General features: G+C 43.8%; 2 protein-coding genes across 14 annotated transcripts in view; one reads left to right on the forward strand and one right to left on the reverse strand.

The window, feature by feature from the left end:
- Nucleotides 1-5,613, forward strand: part of LOC111858133 (liprin-beta-2-like) — a 27,907-nt gene extending 22,294 nt beyond the window's left edge. For 11 of the 13 annotated variants that reach the window (XM_072698442.1, XM_023839590.2, XM_072698448.1 and 8 more), the window contains 5 exons: nucleotides 345-533; nucleotides 1,021-1,182; nucleotides 2,874-2,954; nucleotides 4,065-4,127; nucleotides 4,773-5,613. In XM_072698442.1, the coding sequence (XP_072554543.1) occupies nucleotides 345-533; nucleotides 1,021-1,182; nucleotides 2,874-2,954; nucleotides 4,065-4,127; nucleotides 4,773-4,796 (519 nt within the window). In that variant the 3' untranslated portion in view covers nucleotides 4,797-5,613. Of the gene's footprint in view, nucleotides 1-344; nucleotides 599-1,020; nucleotides 1,183-2,873; nucleotides 2,955-4,064; nucleotides 4,128-4,772 lie in introns of those variants that run through there. The other 2 variants (XM_072698447.1, XM_023839597.2) reach the window with 2 other exon arrangements.
- On the reverse strand, nucleotides 5,251-17,995 carry LOC111858128 (ovochymase-2). The gene is made up of 15 exons (XM_072698462.1): nucleotides 17,870-17,995; nucleotides 11,900-11,974; nucleotides 11,679-11,776; nucleotides 11,413-11,585; nucleotides 10,832-10,927; nucleotides 10,354-10,505; nucleotides 10,083-10,278; nucleotides 9,280-9,370; nucleotides 8,360-8,493; nucleotides 8,101-8,241; nucleotides 7,701-7,831; nucleotides 7,522-7,615; nucleotides 6,853-6,984; nucleotides 6,663-6,728; nucleotides 5,251-5,309 (listed from the first exon to the last, which is right to left on the reverse strand). The coding sequence occupies exons 1-15, from the start codon at nucleotides 17,993-17,995 to the stop codon at nucleotides 5,251-5,253; spliced, it is 1,764 nt and encodes a 587-aa protein (XP_072554563.1).
- Nucleotides 17,996-18,398: the final 403 nt, after the last annotated feature.

Consider the following 18,398-nt stretch of genomic DNA (forward strand, 5'->3'; position numbering starts at 1 on the left):
AATGCTGGTTATCAAATTCATTGAGATGTAATGAGCCGCAGTGAGGATGTAGCCGCCCGGTTCTCACTGTGTCACGCCCAGACTGTAACGCCACCTGGGTCTCGCTGGGTCACGCCATGGCTGTAACACTGCCCAGGTCTCACCGGGTCACGCCCAGACTGTAACGCCACCTGGGTCTCGCTGGGTCACGCCATGGCTGTAACACTGCCCAGGTCTCACCGGGTCACGCCCAGGCTCTAACGCTACTTGGATCTCACTGGGTGACACCCCAACTGTAATGCTGCCCCAGTCTCGCCGGGACTCACCCAGTCTGTAACGCTGCCCGTGACCTGCTGTGTCCCCAGGTCTTGGAGCCGCAGTTTAATTCCGACACGCTCGCAGCACTGCTTAACATTCCCCCCCAGAAGACCCTGCTGCGGCGCCACCTGGCCACCAGCTTCGCCAGCCTCGTGGGACCCCACGCCCAGCGCCAGAAACAGGACTTTCTGCAGGGCCCTGGCCACACACCCCTCACTGCCACCACCAAAGTGCGGGTAGGAGCCTCCATCCTGGGGCATGCTGGGAGAGATTCCGTCTCCCTCTAAGGAAAGAACAGTCTGTAAGTAGCTGCAAAGCATGCTGGGACTGGCGAATCTTCACACATGGCTCCAGAGCACGTAGATGTCGCCCTTCACGCTGAGAGAAGTGAATGGCTTCTGGGAAACTGGGAATGAGAAAGACCACAGCTGCATGTGCAACCTGTTGTTTTTGAGGCAGTGTGTAGGTGGTGGTGATTAACGAGCAGACTGGGATTAATTTAGAAATGATAATAGATCACATGTAGATGATTACCAGTTTTTCTGTTGTACCACTGTGCATAGTATTGTTTATCTGCATATCCAGATATCTGTACATCTGTATATATTGCATATCCAGCTGTAAAAATAAGTGCGAAGTGTAAACACTTTAAAGCTGCAATGCTACTACAAAATAAAATATTAAGAATTAACAGTGAATGGATGGTAATGATGTCGATTTCAGCCCAAGAAGCTTGGCTTCCCCACCTTTGGAAACCTGGGCAAGAAGAAGTTTGATGAGGGTATTCACTACATTTGCCCCCCGGATTTGCCTCCACTTGCCCTGAATGGGGCTCCTGGAGGCCAGAGCCCTCTGATGGACAGGGGGGCAGGGAGGCCAGAGCAGGTGGGCTGTGAGAGAAGAGCCAGTAGCCCCAGTGTCTCTAATGCTCCTACCACAGCTGTACCAGTAACCTCAGTGTCTCTAATGGTCCTACCACAGCTGTACCAGTAACCCCAGTGTCTCTAATGCCCCTACCACAGCTGTACCAGTAACCTCAGTGTCTCTAATGGTCCTACCACAGCTGTACCAGTAACCCCAGTGTCTCTAATGCTCCTACCACAGCTGTACCAGTAACCTCAGTGTCTTTAATGCTCCTACCACAGCTGTACCAGTAACCCCAGTGTCTCTAATGGTCCTACCACAGCTGTACCAGTAACCTCAGTGTCTTTAATGGTCCTACCACAGCTGTACCAGTAACCCCAGTGTCTCTAATGGTCCTACCACAGCTGTACCAGTAACCCCAGTGTCTCTAATGGTCCTACCACAGCTGTACCAGTAATATCAGTGTCTCTAATGCCCCTACCACAGCTGTACCAGTAACCCCAGTGTCTCTATTGGACCTACTAAAGCTGTACCAGTAACCCCAGTGTCTCTATTGGACCTACTACAGCTGTACCAGTAACCCCAGTGTCTCTAATGGTCCTACCCTGTTGTACCAGTAATCCCAGTGTCTCTAATGGTCCTACCACAGCTGTACCAGTAACCTCAGTGTCTCTAATGGTCCTACCACAGCTGTACCAGTAACCCCAGTGTCTCTAATGCTCCTACCACAGCTGTACCAGTAACCCCAGTGTCTCTAATGGTCCTACCACAGCTGTACCTCTAACATGACAGCAAAACTAACTCCAGTTTGTCATCAACTACCACACCAGTAACCTCTGCATTTCTAACAGTGCATACCACAGCTACACCAGCGTTTCCGGTTCATGAAGCTAATTCTCAAATTGTGCAATTTACTTTGGTTTAATGCTCTTGTGCAAACATCTGAAAATTAATGTCATTGTTTAACTTTCATTTGTGTAATAATGTGCTATATCTGTGTCCGTGCTTATGATACATATCTTCTTTCTTCTCCAAATAGGATATGAAAACTACTGATTACACATTTTTACATTTTTATATTTTATTATAAAGTAAATTATTTATAAAGTTACAAAGGCTGTTATTAGTTTTCTCTTTGTTTTCTTTCTCTGTTTAAATTAGATTGGGATAATTATTAAGAAATCTGATTGAAATTAATGTTGAATATGCTTTATTACGTATTTGATGTAACAACATCTTACAAAATGTGATGAATAGGATCTATATTTTACTCTTTTCCCCATTATGAACTACATTAAGATGCCAAACTAAATCTGCTGGTAATAAAATATTATTGACCATATACCCATTAAATGAATCGTTTTTGGTAGTACACAATGACCAGGAGAGTGTTAAAATGATAATATCCAATCATGAATCTAGGTAGGGGGCTTATTCCAGTATGCAGACCAAGCTCTTCTAAAAAAGGGAAACCATTTTATTATCCTCTGCTGTTGTGTGACACAGCTGGAGAAAACAAAAAACAAATGAATGAGCTTTTAACTAAGATCACAGGCTTATGCTTGATTGATCAAGCCGCTGTGTAATGATATTACTGTGGTCGCTGTGAAGTAGTGTTTGAGGCCAGATTAGCGCAAGTGAGATGCTTTTTGGGTGAAAATGGTGTAACACTGGGTGTGATCTGTGAACCAGTGATGTGGTATGTGATGCAGGACCTAACTCCACAGATGACAGAGGTGAAGAAATCCACAGTGCAGTCGCGGGCTCTCTCTCAGAGGACCAGCACTCTCTCTGTGAGTATAGCATCCACATCTCGTCCCGCCATCAGGAGGACACTCTAACCTTCAATAACTCAGCAAAGTCTCAGGTGTCAATCTCACATGGACTCGCACTGGTCAGCGTCTAGCCTGGAGGAGCTGGCTTCACGGAGAATGTGTCTTTCTGATTCACACTAGAGTACTTACTGTCTTGTGGGCATGAAAATGAAGTGCAGTAATAAAGCTTACTTTGTGTAATATTTAACTGGCTACCAGCCATCTGCGCCTGTGCATCCCAACCAGCCGTGGTGCAGCCATGACACAAGGGGACGCCAAATGGCCAGACTCTGAGAGGAGCCAAGCAGATTAAGCAGATCCAGGAGACACCCAAGTCCCATTAACAGTATTTCACACCAGTAACCTTTAATCAGGGCCGGACTTTAGTACTTTAGCATAGCAGAAGGTATAGGGCCTGGCTTTACATCTTTAGCTTACCAGACAGGACAGGTCATAGCCTTAGCACTTTATTCTGGCAAATAGCACAGACTCCAATGTTAGCATTTTAGCCTAGCATACTGCACAGGCTTTAGCTTTAGTACTTTATTCTGGCATGAAGCACAGACAGTAACATCAGTGCTCCAGCAGACTGCACAGGCTTTGGGAAGCCAGTAACACAGCAGAAGCACAGCAGCTTGCATCCATGGTGCGTGGCCTCTCATCTCTATGCCCAGGCCGGCACTATTTCTTAGCTATCATTCCAAAGGGTAGGCTAACACCCTCAACACCATTTTAACAGTATTGCCAGTTTTGGTAATACATAAGGGGGTTCTCCACAGGCATTTTAGGTGTTGAATAATAAAATGTAGTATTCACCCAGTCAAACTCACTGTGTTTGCTGTCCATAAGTGGTGTCAGACCTATACGTGACACACAAGCCGCGAAAATCTCAGATATTAGCCACTCTGTGGGGATTTAGCAATAAGCTATTGCATTGCATATCAGGGTATTATGGTTGGTCCCAGCATAGTTACTGCCTGTGATATGACTGCTCCCTGTGAGTAAACACAGGCATGACATCTCCACCAAGCGGAGCCCTCAATGTTGCCTTTTTCCTTGGATCCATATCGTTAAATCATATTTTATTAGGTTGCTAAAGAGAGACCTTGCTGGACTCCTAACAGTGTTACCAGCAAGAACATGGTGGTGCTGGTGAGTTTGCCTACTATGCATTCAGATCAGCTATGTAATTGCTTATTATTTAATTCTTTAAAGTAATAATTATAGTGCTATTTATTGCAATTTAGCAGAGTGTTTCTTTGCAGTTATTGCATTTTCAAGACATTTTTTATCTGCGTCCCAATTCATGGGCTACATCCTTCGAAGGACACATTCGGGTAGCCTGTCTAGGCTGCATCCTTCTAAAGATCTATGCAACGAATCTTGGGCTGTGATGGATCGATCGGGTGGATCCTTCACAGACAAGAAGGATGCATTCCTAGACTGCATTTGAAGGAGCCTTGAAAATGGCATCTGATGCCTTGTTGGCGCAGCTTTCAGAATGCAGCTTTATAAGGCTGTAGCCCTGGAATTGGGACAGAGCCATTAACTCTGAGCAGCTACAATAAGAAAGGAAAGTGCTTTGGCATTAATGAGAAGTGATGCAATGTGTGCCTGAGAGACAGGATGGGACACTGGAAGAATACCGCGTATGTGGTTAAGGGGTGTCATCATCCTAATTGAATAATTGCAGTAATCAACTTTGTGATGCCTGTTCTGGTTGTTAACTGACATGATTTTGGACTGTACCGAGATCATGAGTAATATTTATATATGTGTGTGTGTTTTTTTTTCCAGTGCATTAAGGAAACAACACTCTAACCGATCCCATCAGACAAGTCTAGCTGGACCTGAACTGTTCCCCTCTATCTTCCATGATTTCCTATCTGCATCTCGCTCTGCTTCACCTACATCCTACGTCCATCATACCTCTCTGCAGTGTTACTCCCACAAAATGTTACCTGTACGTACTCCTGCATGTAGCGGAACCTAACCCCGGTTCTTCTTCCTGTACCGAACGGTACCTGTAGCTTCCCCTTCTCCAGTGTCATCCTCACCTGCACCGAACACCCGCACCCCACACCACCTGCGCTGCCAAAGCATTCCCAGTTCTGAATATTGAATCACAGCAACTATACAGTGGAGACTAACTGGGAGAAGCGTGGCCATGCCTGGGCCCCATGAATAAGGAGTAAGGAGGAGAGTAATGAATGAGTAAGGAGGAGAGTAATGTCACAGGTCCTCATGAACTTCCATCATGGCTCACTAGGACATATCAGCTGACCAGACCCAGAAACTCTTCTTCATCCTGGGCCATGAACGTCCAAGCAGGATCTTTTAGATGAGGAGAACGGTGACACACATCTGCCAGTACATACTTTGCCGTTCTGTACTAAGTGGGTAACTGGCTGATGCCATCTACAGTTTAAGTAACAGGTAGTAGAAAAAAGTATCTGTAATGAAATAAGAGAAGTCTCAGTGACAGAGTATTCTGGTACTAATGTGCTGCAGTGCTGTTCTGTAAAGTAAGTAAGTAATGTGAGTGAGAGAGTAGATGTGATAACAGAAATACTGTAGCATCTTTTTACAGGAAAAACTATTGGAGAGCTTATTTTTCAAATAAACCGACTAATATATACTTTTTTTGTAAAACAGTTTCATTACGCTTCTTTTAAGCTTTTATCAAGAGTGGGACATGGTCTTTACTACAAGCGACATGCTGTTTAAAGCATTAACAGTTAGAAAAAGTACAGTTTATGTTGGAGATTAGCTGGCAGTATCATACGGTGAACAAGGGTAGTGTGTTCGTATTCATTCCTGGCTTTCATAAGGATTCTGCATAATTTTCACAACTCATGAAAGTAGCTATGGGCTTTCCACAATCATACCCCAGAAGTGGAGGTTAGATTTCTAACTATAATTTTCACACACACAAAATAAGGCTTCTGAACTCACAACTAAATGATGCTTCAGATAATTATAACCAGCATCAGGCTAACTAAGTCCAAGTGAACCAGCTACCATCCAATCAGGGGAGTCTTCATCTACGTCACTGATTGGCCAATCATCCAGGCCAGGATGAGGGGTGGAGTCATCATCACCTTCGTCAGACAAATCATCTAGGAATAGAAATATAAGCAAATACGCATAAATGATATACAGATAATTCCATCTGTCTTCTGTAACACCTGAAAGTGCTGCTTATAATAGTTAACAGACTTAAATCCGAAGGCCCTGGAACTGGTCGATGAGTGAAAAAGGAAGCAGAATTATGGGAACATAAAGGTCAGGTCACACTTACCCTCATATTCACAGTTACTCCAAGAAGTGGTAGTGGCAGCAGTATAAATATTTGTAATTATAGTATTAGTAGTTTCAGAAGGGGAGGTACTGTAACAATAGTAGTGTCAGCAACAGGAGTATTTGTTCCTAAGAAAAACTCCGGCGACCTGTAGTAGCATTATTTGTAATCTACATGGGAGGAGTATTATTACTGGCATATACTGTAGTAATTGCTGGAGTAGTAGTTGTGGTAATACGTTTTAAAAGTTTCATCTTCATTCCAAATGAGTCTCAAAACTATGGTGTTTGATTATAGCAAGTACATAAGACAGAGCCGGAGTTTTTCTTAGGAACAAATTTGTAGCACATCCGAGATATTTATCCTAAGGGTCTGTGCATACATACCGGGCTGGGAGACATCCAGAGATCCATGTCTGCCATTGCCACGTTCCTCATCACCCATCTGCAGATCTGATTGGGTCAGAGAGCCCAGATCAGGACACAAAGAGCCCAGGCATCCCGGTGCCGTCCGTTGCCTCACGTAATTCATCAGTGATGCCTGGATAAGCCCCTCCCCTCCGCCTGGCCCCCTCACCCTGTCGGCTGATGAAGGACACACGGGCCTGGAAGCCACGATGCTGGACGCTGCCGTCAGAGTGGAACTGAAGGACCATGAGGTTCTCGTAGCTGAGCACAGGGGGTGGACGGGTGCCTCCGCAAAGCACAGCTATGGGGGGGGAGGGGGCATGTCAGCAGTACCTGGAACCACACGATAACTGATGCTGTTTCTAGATACCATGTCCATGTGCGTAATAGCCTTACTTTTAATATCCTTACCTTTAAGATATCCTCACTTTTAATATCCTCACCTTTAAATGATCCTGTGTCACAGTACCACACATAACGCATCATGTATATGTCATACTATGTTGCACTCTGATTGGCCACAGGTAGCCTCTCCCCCAAGAAAGTGCAAATACACACAGATGCCAAACAGATGTTTTCAGATTTGAATCATGATATTAATGACAAATAGGAATAATGGGCAGCTGAATAAATACATGTACAGGTGAATACATTATTCATGTGAATGTAATTTCATTTTATTTATTTTGACTAGATGAAAGGTTAATATATGATGGATGGATGTAAATGTCTCTAAGAAAGCCCAATGATTATACCAAAACGGGGAATAAGAAAGGTGAGAATGGTGACACCAGGACTTTGCAGGGCTGCCTGGGCTGGGGTGTCTGAAGGTCTGTACCTATCTTCTCCGTCCCGTCAACGTCAGCCAGCACTGTCAGCGAATCGTACACACAGCCCTCCGACTGCTCCACGTCGAAGTCGGTAAACTCCAGCTGCAAAACAGCACGGCACTCTGGCTCTCCACTCTGCCAAGCGGCGGTCCATCGCCCAGCACACGGCCATCTGAGGTGACCTTACCTTGATGACGTGGGCCTTAGGGGCTTGGATGACCCAGTGGCAGCGAGATTGGTTGCCATAGCACTCAGGGTACTGGGGTGTTTGGACCAAGCCTTCATCTTGGAGAAGAGCTGTGACCCCACAGCCAGAGCCTGAGACAAGCAGGAGCGATTCAAGCACAGGAGAACCCGACCTTATTATTAGCCAATGATGTGCTTTGAATCGTGAGTGACAGGGGAGGATCATTCTGGTGGCCAATCAGCTTTCAGCTTGGGAGTTTGGCCACACCCCTCTATACACACCTGACATTCTTTTCTGTGTACATGCAAGTACAGTGGCTAAAGGTGAAGCTAAGCATCAGCCCTTCCCAACAGGAAGAGGGAGAATTTCTAGCGCAGTTCGGATGGCCATGACTACGTACCCATCCCGGGGTCTGGCTTGACGGCAGTGAATCGGACAGAAAAACCTCGCCCCGTAACACTGGTGTCTGACGTGAACTGCAGAGTGGCACTGCGTGTGGGCATGAGCAGCGGCGAGGGCAGCTCATGGCCGCAGAACCGTCCTGCCATGGCACCAGGGTTAAAGGTTAATTGTGAGTCATCCGGATGCGGTCCTCTGGGTGCTGGGTGTCAGCACCGGTCTCGGATCGGTTCTCCTTTGAAAGTGCACTGGCCTCTCACCGACGACCTGGCCAGGGCCAGTGAGGACAGTCAGCTGATCGCGGGAGCAGAGGGGGTCCGACTCCACATCAAGGTTCAGGAACTCCAGCAGGACGGCATGCCCAGGGGGGGCCACGAAGACCCAGGAACACAGCCTGTGTAGGAGGAGACCGGAGATCCTGATATCAGGAATTCAGTTTTAACTACTCAAAATGCCAGTTGTTGATATCATAAATAAAAATTTGACTAGTTCACAATCAAATTTCTGATAGCAGGAATTTACTTGTAACTATCTGTAATTCAATTTTAATGATATCTAGTTACAATTGAATTCCTGATATCAGAAATCGGGATTTTAACTTGTTCAAATTCCAACTCCCATTGAAATGAATGAGAAAAATGTTTTGAATCTCACTAGCTAAAATAGAATTTCCGATGTCAAGAATTGGCATTATAACTAGTTAAAACTGAATTTGTGATATCCTCTACAAATAAATACATTTGATGAGTAATATATCTGACTTTCCCTGCTATACATGTATACTGCATGTATATGTTAGAATACAGTAAATTCATTGTTATATTTAAACAGAGGTGGACATTTCAGGTCCAGAAAGTAATAATCCAAAGCAGGATTTTGTTTCTACCAACCCGTTGAGTACTCTGTGCCTGTGACTCTTTATACTCAACTGGTTGGTTGAAACAAAATCCTGGTTTGGATTATTACTTTCTGGACCTGAAATGTCCATCTCTGTATTTTAAAACAGTGCCCTGCCTTAGCTTTGGCTCTGACCTGAACTGTGAGTCTAAAGCTACCGCCAAATGACTGGGGTGTGTGTGTGTGTGTGTGTGTGTGTGTGTGCGTGAGGTAAAACAGCCAGACATTTCAAACAGCTAAAGGTGCAGTGAGCCGTGCATTGTTACTTCTGAAGGTCACCTACTCGTTGTTGCTGTAGTTTTTCCCAGAATCCCCTGGGTTGCTAATGACACCGCGGTCACTTGTCAGAGCCCCATCCGGGACGCCACACGGCCCTGAGAGGTGGAGCATATCACAATGCTGGGTAAGTCTGACACGGGTTCGAGATGAAACACAAGGTGAGTATGAGGACCTCAGTGAGGAGGATGATAACCCAAATGATGATGCTGAATGATGCTGAGTGTTTGGTGCCACACGAGGCACCGAGATAATGTGCAGAGGCATAGACCCACTAACCTGATGATGAAGATGACAGTGATGATGGTGATGAGGATGATAATTCCTTGTTTGCTTGCACATCTAAAACAGCATATAAGCATATAAGTGTTACTGACCATATTGGTAGTAACTTACCCATTATGCCATATTTGAAGGAGAATTGCAGCAACATTGTTAATTAGTGTCATTAATTATATGAATCTGTAATGACCACATTGTGAGAAAACATCCCTTTGAAATAATCTGGAGACAATCCTGATTTAAAACAGAAGGCTTCAGAAATGCTTGTTTATTTCTGTATTCAATGTCAGCACCTAAAAGGTGTTCACAAAGTCCTATTTGTTACTTTAATGTGTCCTTTAAAGGTACTAAACCTACACTGTCACATCTGTAGCGTCTCATTGTGCTGTTTTCCGTGCAGCTCGGGTAGTATTGTCCTGGGTAACAGCGCTGCAGGTTCTGGGGCTGAGCTCTCGGGAGTGAATCAGGGTGACTTTCAAAGGGCCGCCTCTGAGAGGCTGCATGGACAGCACCCGCTGGACCGCATACCTTGTCTGATGATGCTCTTGATCCAGGGCAGCAGCAACCGGGTGTCAGTGAACACCCCAGGGGACCCTCGCTTCGTTGGGGGCTTCCCCCCATTACTGGCCCAGTTCCGCCCACAGCCCTTGCCCCAGGATGTGACCCCCGCCACAACCCAACGGCCATCCACCCCAGGGCAGGCCAGTGGCCCTCCTGAGTCTCCCTGGACACAGAGAGAGAGAGTCATGTGACCGTCTTCTTCACACAGGGCCATGGTGCCCGCTGGGGCACCGCTTACCTGGCAGGCGTCTCTTCCCCCACGCTCTGGACCAGCACACACCACTGTGAACCCTTTCACCACTGGCCGTACCGTCTTCAAGACATGCTGGCACCTGTGTGCCTCCAGCAGCTCGAGATCCACCTGCTGGAGGGTGGCGGGAGTGCAGCCCCCTGCAGGACCAATGAGACAAGAGCATTGGTCATTTGGCCAACCGTAGTAAGGCCTCAGACGACAGAGTGCCAGCTAGCATGCAGAAAATAAAATTTTATGAAAAAAATGGTGGTATGAGGTACTTTAAATGCTCTTGGAGGATATCCTGTGTGTGTGTGTGTGTGTGTGTGTGTGTGTGTGTGTGTCGCAGTAGTCCAAATGCTGCTAGGGGATACAGGCCCTTCACTGCAGTCAGTCATACGCGGTTTATGATTGGCTCCTACAGTGCCTGTCTTATGATTGGCTCCCACAGTGCCTGTCTCGGTACGGAGGAGGTGAGCCTTACCTTCTTTAATTCGACCCCATCCAGTCACAATGCAGTTTGTCTGCGCTGGAATGATCTCACTGGGGAGAGGAAGGCATATGGGCTGGACCCGTGGTCCTGTGGCGGAAATAACTTCATGAAACAGCGTCAGAAAAACACAACATTCACAACGGTAAAACCTCAATGTTAATGCTGTTACTGTGAACTTTTAACACAGCTAAATCCAATATGTGTGATCACACTAGTCCCCTCTTCAGCTAATTCTCCATATTATATTATTATTATTATTATTATTTCTTTATTCAGGTTTATTATGTATATATGTAGCATTGGTGGTGAAAGCACATTGAGCACATACAATGACAATAAAGATATTCTTTCTCTTCTAAACAGGATTAAAGATTTTTCTGAGAATCAGCAGGTTTGTAGGACTGTCTGGAGAGCTGCAGCCTGTGAGGGTGTTTTTCTCTTTTTCATTTTTGCTTTTTGCGTTGAATCACCATTTCCATGAGGCATTGGGTCTCCTCCACACTGAGGTAGTGCAAGGGGTCCATCATGTGAACCTCTCAGCCGTTTTTTGGGTCTCTGTTGAAGGCACTTACCAAAGTGGATTTCTCTGACCAGCAGCAAAAGTGCAATGTCATAGCTCATTGGGCTAGAGTGGTGGAACTTCTCATGAACTTTGATGGCCTCAACATTGAGAACTTGCTCATCAGCATCAAGAACTGTCTGGTCATGCTCCCCAACCACAAGGTCAATGTTCTTAAGGGACTCCCTATAAAAGCATGCAAAAGTACATCTCAGAAGTCAGAAAAGGAGTCTGAAGCTGCCTGTGCAAGTTCTGCAGAAAGCAGGAGGTTCTACTCACTTCGAATGAGTGGAGAAGCAGTGAGCAGCGGACAGGACCCAGCGGTCAGTGAGGATAGCACCTCCACAGAAGTGGATTCCCTTTGACCTCACGGAAACCTTGAACAAGCCAGACTACACTCATCATTGCAGGAAACCGGTTTCAAGAAAGACTCAGTAGCATCTAAACAGAATCACGCCCATACTGGCTCCGATGCACATCTGATATGAACACTGACATACCATCCAGGGGTATGATCCATATTTGGCTTCTTTCCCGCCCACGATTCTTAACCAGCGGCTCAAAATATTCTCTTCCTGCGGAAAACCACACTTCACACCTGAGAATTGAGACAGATGACAGAAATATAGTTCCTTTCGGAATCTTCACTCAAAATCCAGTTTCTGCCGGAAATTCTTCCCCAAGCTCACCTGCCGCGACCTGGGAATTAGCAGCAAAGAGATTTGCCCAAACGCAAAGCAGGGGCAGCATTTGCAAACAGAGAAAAAGCATCTCCAGTGAGGATTCTCACATCCTACAGAAGGCTGACAGTTTCTGACAGCCCTGGGCATTTATGAAGGTACCCGGGTCCCTCCTTAAAGGATGGGGCTGGTTTATAAGGGTCTGTGGCTATCAGCAGGGTTTCTACCTTTATTCATCCAAAGACAAAAATCTTTACAGACCAGACTGATGCTGTTCTCTTTATAGACTCCTGCTGGGTCTGTCTCATTCACAGCTCAGAACCAAAGAATATGCAGCCTCTACAGGACAGACTAAGGAAACCAGCAATGAAAACAGCCTGTAAATTCAGATGGCTGCCTTTAACCTTTATCCTCTTTGTGAAACCATAAGAAGTGTGATAGAACCAGATAACAGAAAGGTCACAGAGACACAAATCTGTTGTCATAGGCAGTGATAGTAATCTATATTTACACACATGAAATAATGAGGCAGACTCACCAGATGGGGTGTTTGTGTAGTTCGGATGTTTAAAATGGTATTTTGATTTATTTCTTGCCAATTTCTTTCTCTTTATCTCAGATCCATCTTGTTATGAAGAGACAATTGAAAAACCCTGATTAAATATAATTTTTTGCCTTATTTTTAAACAATGCATAAGCATCTGCAGGAGAACTTTCTAGAAACATCTTTGTGATTTTCTTTTCTCATGACCAGGGTATTTGCATGTCTTTAAACATGATGAAAATGAACAGATTAAATGGCATTATAATGGCATATGTAAATCGAAAATTGAAAGGAAAATAAAAAAATGAAACAAAAATTTAGACTAAAATAAAAATTTGAGCCATTCGGGACATCCTGCCCTGTTTCACAGCCATGGCAAGTGAGCTGCTTTACGAGACCCTGTGAAAATGGGCTTCACAGAGGGAGGCTTTCATACTTATACACTGTGTTCAGACAGCCGTGTCATCCTCTCCAATTAAACATCTACAGCTGTCGGTAAATGGAAAACACTGCACTTTAAGTCACAAAAGGAGTGTAACATTTATAACATGAGGGGGTCCCACCGCCACTAAGCCAAATTTAAAGAATCCCTCCCAAAGATAAAAATACCCGTCCATAACTAATATAATTTAAACATACTTACATCTCACAACCTTGTGCTCATAGGTGTAATTATTTCGTCTTTCCTTAGAAAACGTAATTTTTTTAGGTGCTTGTCCACATTTTTGCATTCAACTATTCCCTCTGAAAACAATTCTGTAAAAAGCACAAAATTGAAACTGCACACTGAAATTATTAAAATAATGCTAAACAATGTCAGGTCTATGGGGAAGTTTGTAGTCCATGGTATGTCGTCAGGCGAAACAGGAAATAAAAGAGTCGAGTCAATAAGGTTGGTGTGCCTTTTCTCTAAAGGAAACATAATATCTTCTACAATCATTTCTTATTGTGGTGGCTGTGCACAGAAATCACTATGTTCTCTCACATATTTATTATTATTATTACTATTATTATTATTATTCCCCAAACTTTGGCATCTGTCTCCTCCTACAGTCTTTCACCTAGAAGCTGTTCCCCCTCTCAAATGTTCCACTCAAGAAGAAGAAATGTGCTTGTATTTTTCTTTTTGTTATTCCACCCGCATCCCTCTTTCTGTCAAATTTTTCCCATAAACTTGTATTTGTAAATTTTTCAAACTGCTCCCATTCAGTCAATCCTCAGCATAAAACCTCCAAACATTCTAAAGGCATCCAGTGTACAGCTGAAGCACATTCAACCACCTTTCATTTGTTTAATCCTCCTTCACCCCTTCTTTTTCATCTCTCTATTTTCCTCCAATTGACTTTAATTCATTTTTCTATCCATCTATTATTCATTCATCTATCTATGGACTTATGAAGAAATGCTGGCAAATGTATTTCCAGTATCTATACTGGAGGGCAGTATCATGCACCAGAACAGAAGAAGATCCATTCTGTTTCCCAGAACATGCCACAGATAAGTAAGCCCATGTTAACTGCTCATCTTTTTTGGCAAATTACACTGGTCCAAGACATGTAAACCCCCCTTATATACCCAAGACTTGGTTGTAAGGCCCATTACAGCTCCTGTCCTGCTGTGACTCGGGGGATGTGCCCGGAATGTCCTGCTGTGTGTGTTAAGGCTGTAAAACACCCCTCCCCGACTCCCAGAGCAGCCCACAGGTCAACGTCATGATGCTACGAGGGAAGACCCCTAAAAGAAAACGCTGAGAAAACTAAAACCGACGGTATATGAAGTCTGAGCCTCTGCGGAATGTGAAGCTGAAGCTTCTGGCTTCCGAGGCTGAAATGCAGCCCTGTGTCATTTGTGAGAGGCTCTGCGTCTATCTGGAAGTTGAGTTCCGTTTCCTTCCTGTTTCTTATCAGGCGTGGTGTGGGTGTGAAAGTGTTTCTGGAGCAAGAATGATTCCTGCATTAAATTATTCAAATGAATTAATACATGAGTCAAGCTCTTGCCATAAGTGGAGAGTGTTTATGGAGAAGGATAGTTTTGGCCCACTATTCTCTACAGAGTTGTTTTAAATCAGACTCATTAGAGGGTCTTCAACTATGACTGTCCATTGAAAATCCCACTACAACATCTCAATGGGGGTTCAAGTCAGGACTTTCACTAGACCACTCCACTTCTGAGGTGGACTTGCTCTTATCAAACATATTAGTGCTGTTATTTGCTCTGCAAAGAACAGTTGGTCATCTACCGTTACACCTAGATGGAAACAGAGAATCATAATAGAATGATTGGTACTCGGCCGGATTCATGGGATGTCTTGTTCGGTGCCATTTCCTCTCAGCCATCCTGAGCTTTGTCCATTTTGCACTGGTAATGCTGGAGAGCTAAGGATGGGAGGGTTGCAAGCATGCTGGTCTGGAGGACAATGGACAGAAGGTGTCGAGACATGAGGTAAGCACAGAGCAGAGTGCATCTCAGGCTTCATTAGAGGAGAAGTCCTCAGGAGATGGCAAGGTGGCGGAGACTGACGCAGAGCAGCAGGTGGGGGAGAGAGTGAAGGATGCAAGGGCTAGAGCTTCCAGGAGGAAAAGACAAAGGCAGACTATGGAGGGATAAAGTGGACTGAATAAGGAAGTGGTCAGAAATGTGTAAAAAGGTGACAAGCACAAATAAACATAAGGGAAACACGGGGAAAACAATTTTCTGGTTCCTGTAGAAAGGTTGTTTTCTCTTCAACTATTGGTTAACAGCTTGATCACAACCTTAGACGTAAGACTTTTCTTAGAATTGGCATTTCTTCTAATTCTCCATTTGCCCTTTTGATTTCTAGGTCACCAGGTGCATCAAGCTGTTTTTCACCCTCGCTTCCGCAGAAGTCCGCTGTCCTCCCTCAGCCACGGAGACAAGGTCACGAACACTGCCTCCGCGGAAGCTGTCACGTTCACGCTAGCAGTTAAGGTTGACCCAATAATGTCAAAATATCTTTCACGGTACCAAAACCAGTTCTGCATCTTTTGCTGTTTCTATTGTAGTGAAATATTTCATGCTTAACTGTTCACCTTCTTTTTTGAAAATTCCTGTGGGAGCAAAATATTTCCCAGCAAAAGATTAATATACCTGAAGGATTTGTTTTTTTTTGTTTTTGAGAATTTCCTCATTCCAGCGAATTATGCACTATGAAGAGAGTGTATAAAAGCCAGAGAGGTAAAAGACCAACGGGTTTCCATCATGCTCTGCATCATCCTGCAGCTGGTGCTGGTGTCCAGCACCTCAGCGGCCCACTACTATGGGGGGGTCATGACCTTTACCCCCAAAGGACGCAACCCCGATGGATCTCTGAGGGTGAGACCTGCTCTTCACTTTATATCCCGCCAATGTGTAACTTTACATCGTCAGGATTCGCATTCACTCCTCTGTAACTCTTCAGTTCTGATGCTCACTGTGCAGCTGTCACAGGCTGGTAGTTTTTAGTATGATAAGTGTTTTGCACAATATCCCCTAACATTGCATGATATTCACCTATTTCAGCGTAATCTTGTTACTTAGCAATAAACTTAAAACAATAAAAAGCCTATAATGACAATTTTATAGCACCACTGTAAGTAATGTATTTTTATTTACTAATTTAATTACTAATTTTATTTACTAATTTTACTAATTGATCACTGTTTTTCTACTCAGTGCTCACTGCTACTGAAGTTTTATCTTTAACCAAAATACCTTTTAAATATGCATGAATATGCTTCAATAGCATAGAGTTTCAGCAATGTGTTGGGTCAGGAGGTGCAAAAAAAAATATGATATAGAATATTGTACAGAATTGATGCATGTCATCCGGTTTAAAAAACTGCACAAAACTGAATATAACACAAATATTTTGTCATTTTCTATAAGGAAAGCTGATTTTTTTGGGATAGTTCTTAAAGCTGAATGTTTGAAACAGCATATTGAATTTGTCAAAGACAACAACGTGGCGTGAACATTAACCACACAAATAAACTTAGATAAATATACATATTCTCTTTTCTATTTTCATTTTGATATGTACCTATAAACCCCTGGATGGAAATTACCTGTAAAACTTGTTCATTAAACGAATTACTTTTATTTGCAGGTGGATTTCCAATACAAAGAAGCCTATCATTCATCTTACTGCTATCCCCAACACATCTGGTTTTGTTCCAATGGGAACTGCGGCAGCAATAGCAGATATGAAACTGGGCAGCTGGATTCCAGTGTCCAGGGTTCCTATTCCGATATATGGTGTCAATCTGAAACATTAATCACTAAGAGCATTCCAACCGATACACCTTTTGAAATGCGGTAAGTTTTACACAACAAAAGAGTATAATAAACACAAAATGATCGTATAACAAATGACTTCTGTATTATCTTCTGTATTACAGTGAGGCAAGCTGCTGCTGGACCTTTGCTGAAAATAACGATGGTTCCTGGAACCTTTTGACCCACGTGGATCTTGGTACTAGATCTGACACCAGGAAACCCAACAAGCGTCCCCGTCCCCACAAGCGTCCCTCTTATCCGGTGAGGCCGCGTATCAGATAATTCCCTCACTGATTTTCTCTCTACTAAGCAAATCAAAGATTGCTTAACCCACAGCCACCACGCCCCATTAAAATAATAATACGAAAATAGGACAATAAGCTGAAAAATGCTTAAACACCTAAACAACTTGCACAACATTCACAAACATGGTCTTGTTTACTTCCTGACGGTCACAACATTGTAACAAAACACAGATTTTTATTCACACAAACTCAGACTTACAGAAATTGCGTTGTTGATTTCTCTCGACACTACAAGCATTCTGCACAGTCCTGCCACCGGGCAACGTTACTTCCAAAGCTCTGAATGTCATCAACAGTCCATATAAATCTTGCCTCGATCGGTTCAGTGACCTCAGCGTTTGGTCAGGTTTTCTCATGCTACGTCCAATTTACCCAGTCTTGAGAACTGCAAATAAAACTGCAAAACTCTGCCTTACCTGTGTTTAATTGTGTTTTTTTAATCAATTTTAATTCAGTTCCTGGCTTTCTATTCTAATTTTTAAAATTAGAACAAGAGGGTACATGTTAAATGTGTCAATATTAGACCTGCTGTGTGGTATATATGAGATGCTCTGTACATATAAATACCAAATGAATTAAATGATGATGCTTAGCGGTATAACATGTAAAAATAATCCTTTCAAATTATTTCTCAGCATTCCTCAGAATTGTCCAAGGAGAGTCAACCTGCTGGCTCATGATCCAGATGAAGACCACGTCAGATGCAGATATGGAACAATCCAATATGCTGAGCGTGGGACTTGTTACCAACACCCAGATTTCCACCTCGATGAGGTAGGAGTGATCTTTCATTCTGTCAGTCCACAAGCAAATAACATATACAGTGTCTTATATTCCATATATGTACTGTAGGCAACAAAGGTTTCAATAACAGGTCCCTATGGTTTTGCTGTATTGCTGGCACCCGTTTGCAGTAGAGAACATTCTTCCATTACATCATTAATAAAAACACTTCATACTCTTTGTTGGTATGTAATTCCCATAGATGCACGGAATTGTTTCATTCATCACTGAAATTCACACATTTCTTTCGCCAGCATTCCTGCACCCTTGACTATAAGATCTCTTCAGTCTCTGGAGCCCACACCTTTGAGTTGGTCTTGGAGGACTTCCCCACTCAACCCATCACGCTACACCACATGAATGGCATTTCAACTGTAAAATCGCCCCTATTACTCAGAAGATCTCAGCCGTC

The sequence above is a fragment of the Paramormyrops kingsleyae genome, chromosome 13 (genome assembly GCF_048594095.1).
Source record: "Paramormyrops kingsleyae isolate MSU_618 chromosome 13, PKINGS_0.4, whole genome shotgun sequence".
In the NCBI taxonomy this organism is placed as follows: Eukaryota; Metazoa; Chordata; class Actinopteri; order Osteoglossiformes; family Mormyridae; genus Paramormyrops; species Paramormyrops kingsleyae.

What these genes read in the sequence shown, in the direction of transcription:
- LOC111858128 (XM_072698462.1), bottom strand. Translation starts at nt 17,995, where the DNA reads ATGAAAGATCACTCCTACCTCATCGAGGTGGAAATCTGGGTGTTGGTA. An exon ending in TCTGGATCATGAGCCAGCAG is followed by an intron (nt 11,975 to 17,869) that starts GTTGACTCTCCT and finishes GGTTTTCCGCAG; the next exon opens with GAAGAGAATATTTTGAGCCG. An exon ending in GGTCAGAGAAATCCACTTTG is followed by an intron (nt 10,928 to 11,412) that starts GTAAGTGCCTTC and finishes TTTCCGCCACAG; the next exon opens with GACCACGGGTCCAGCCCATA.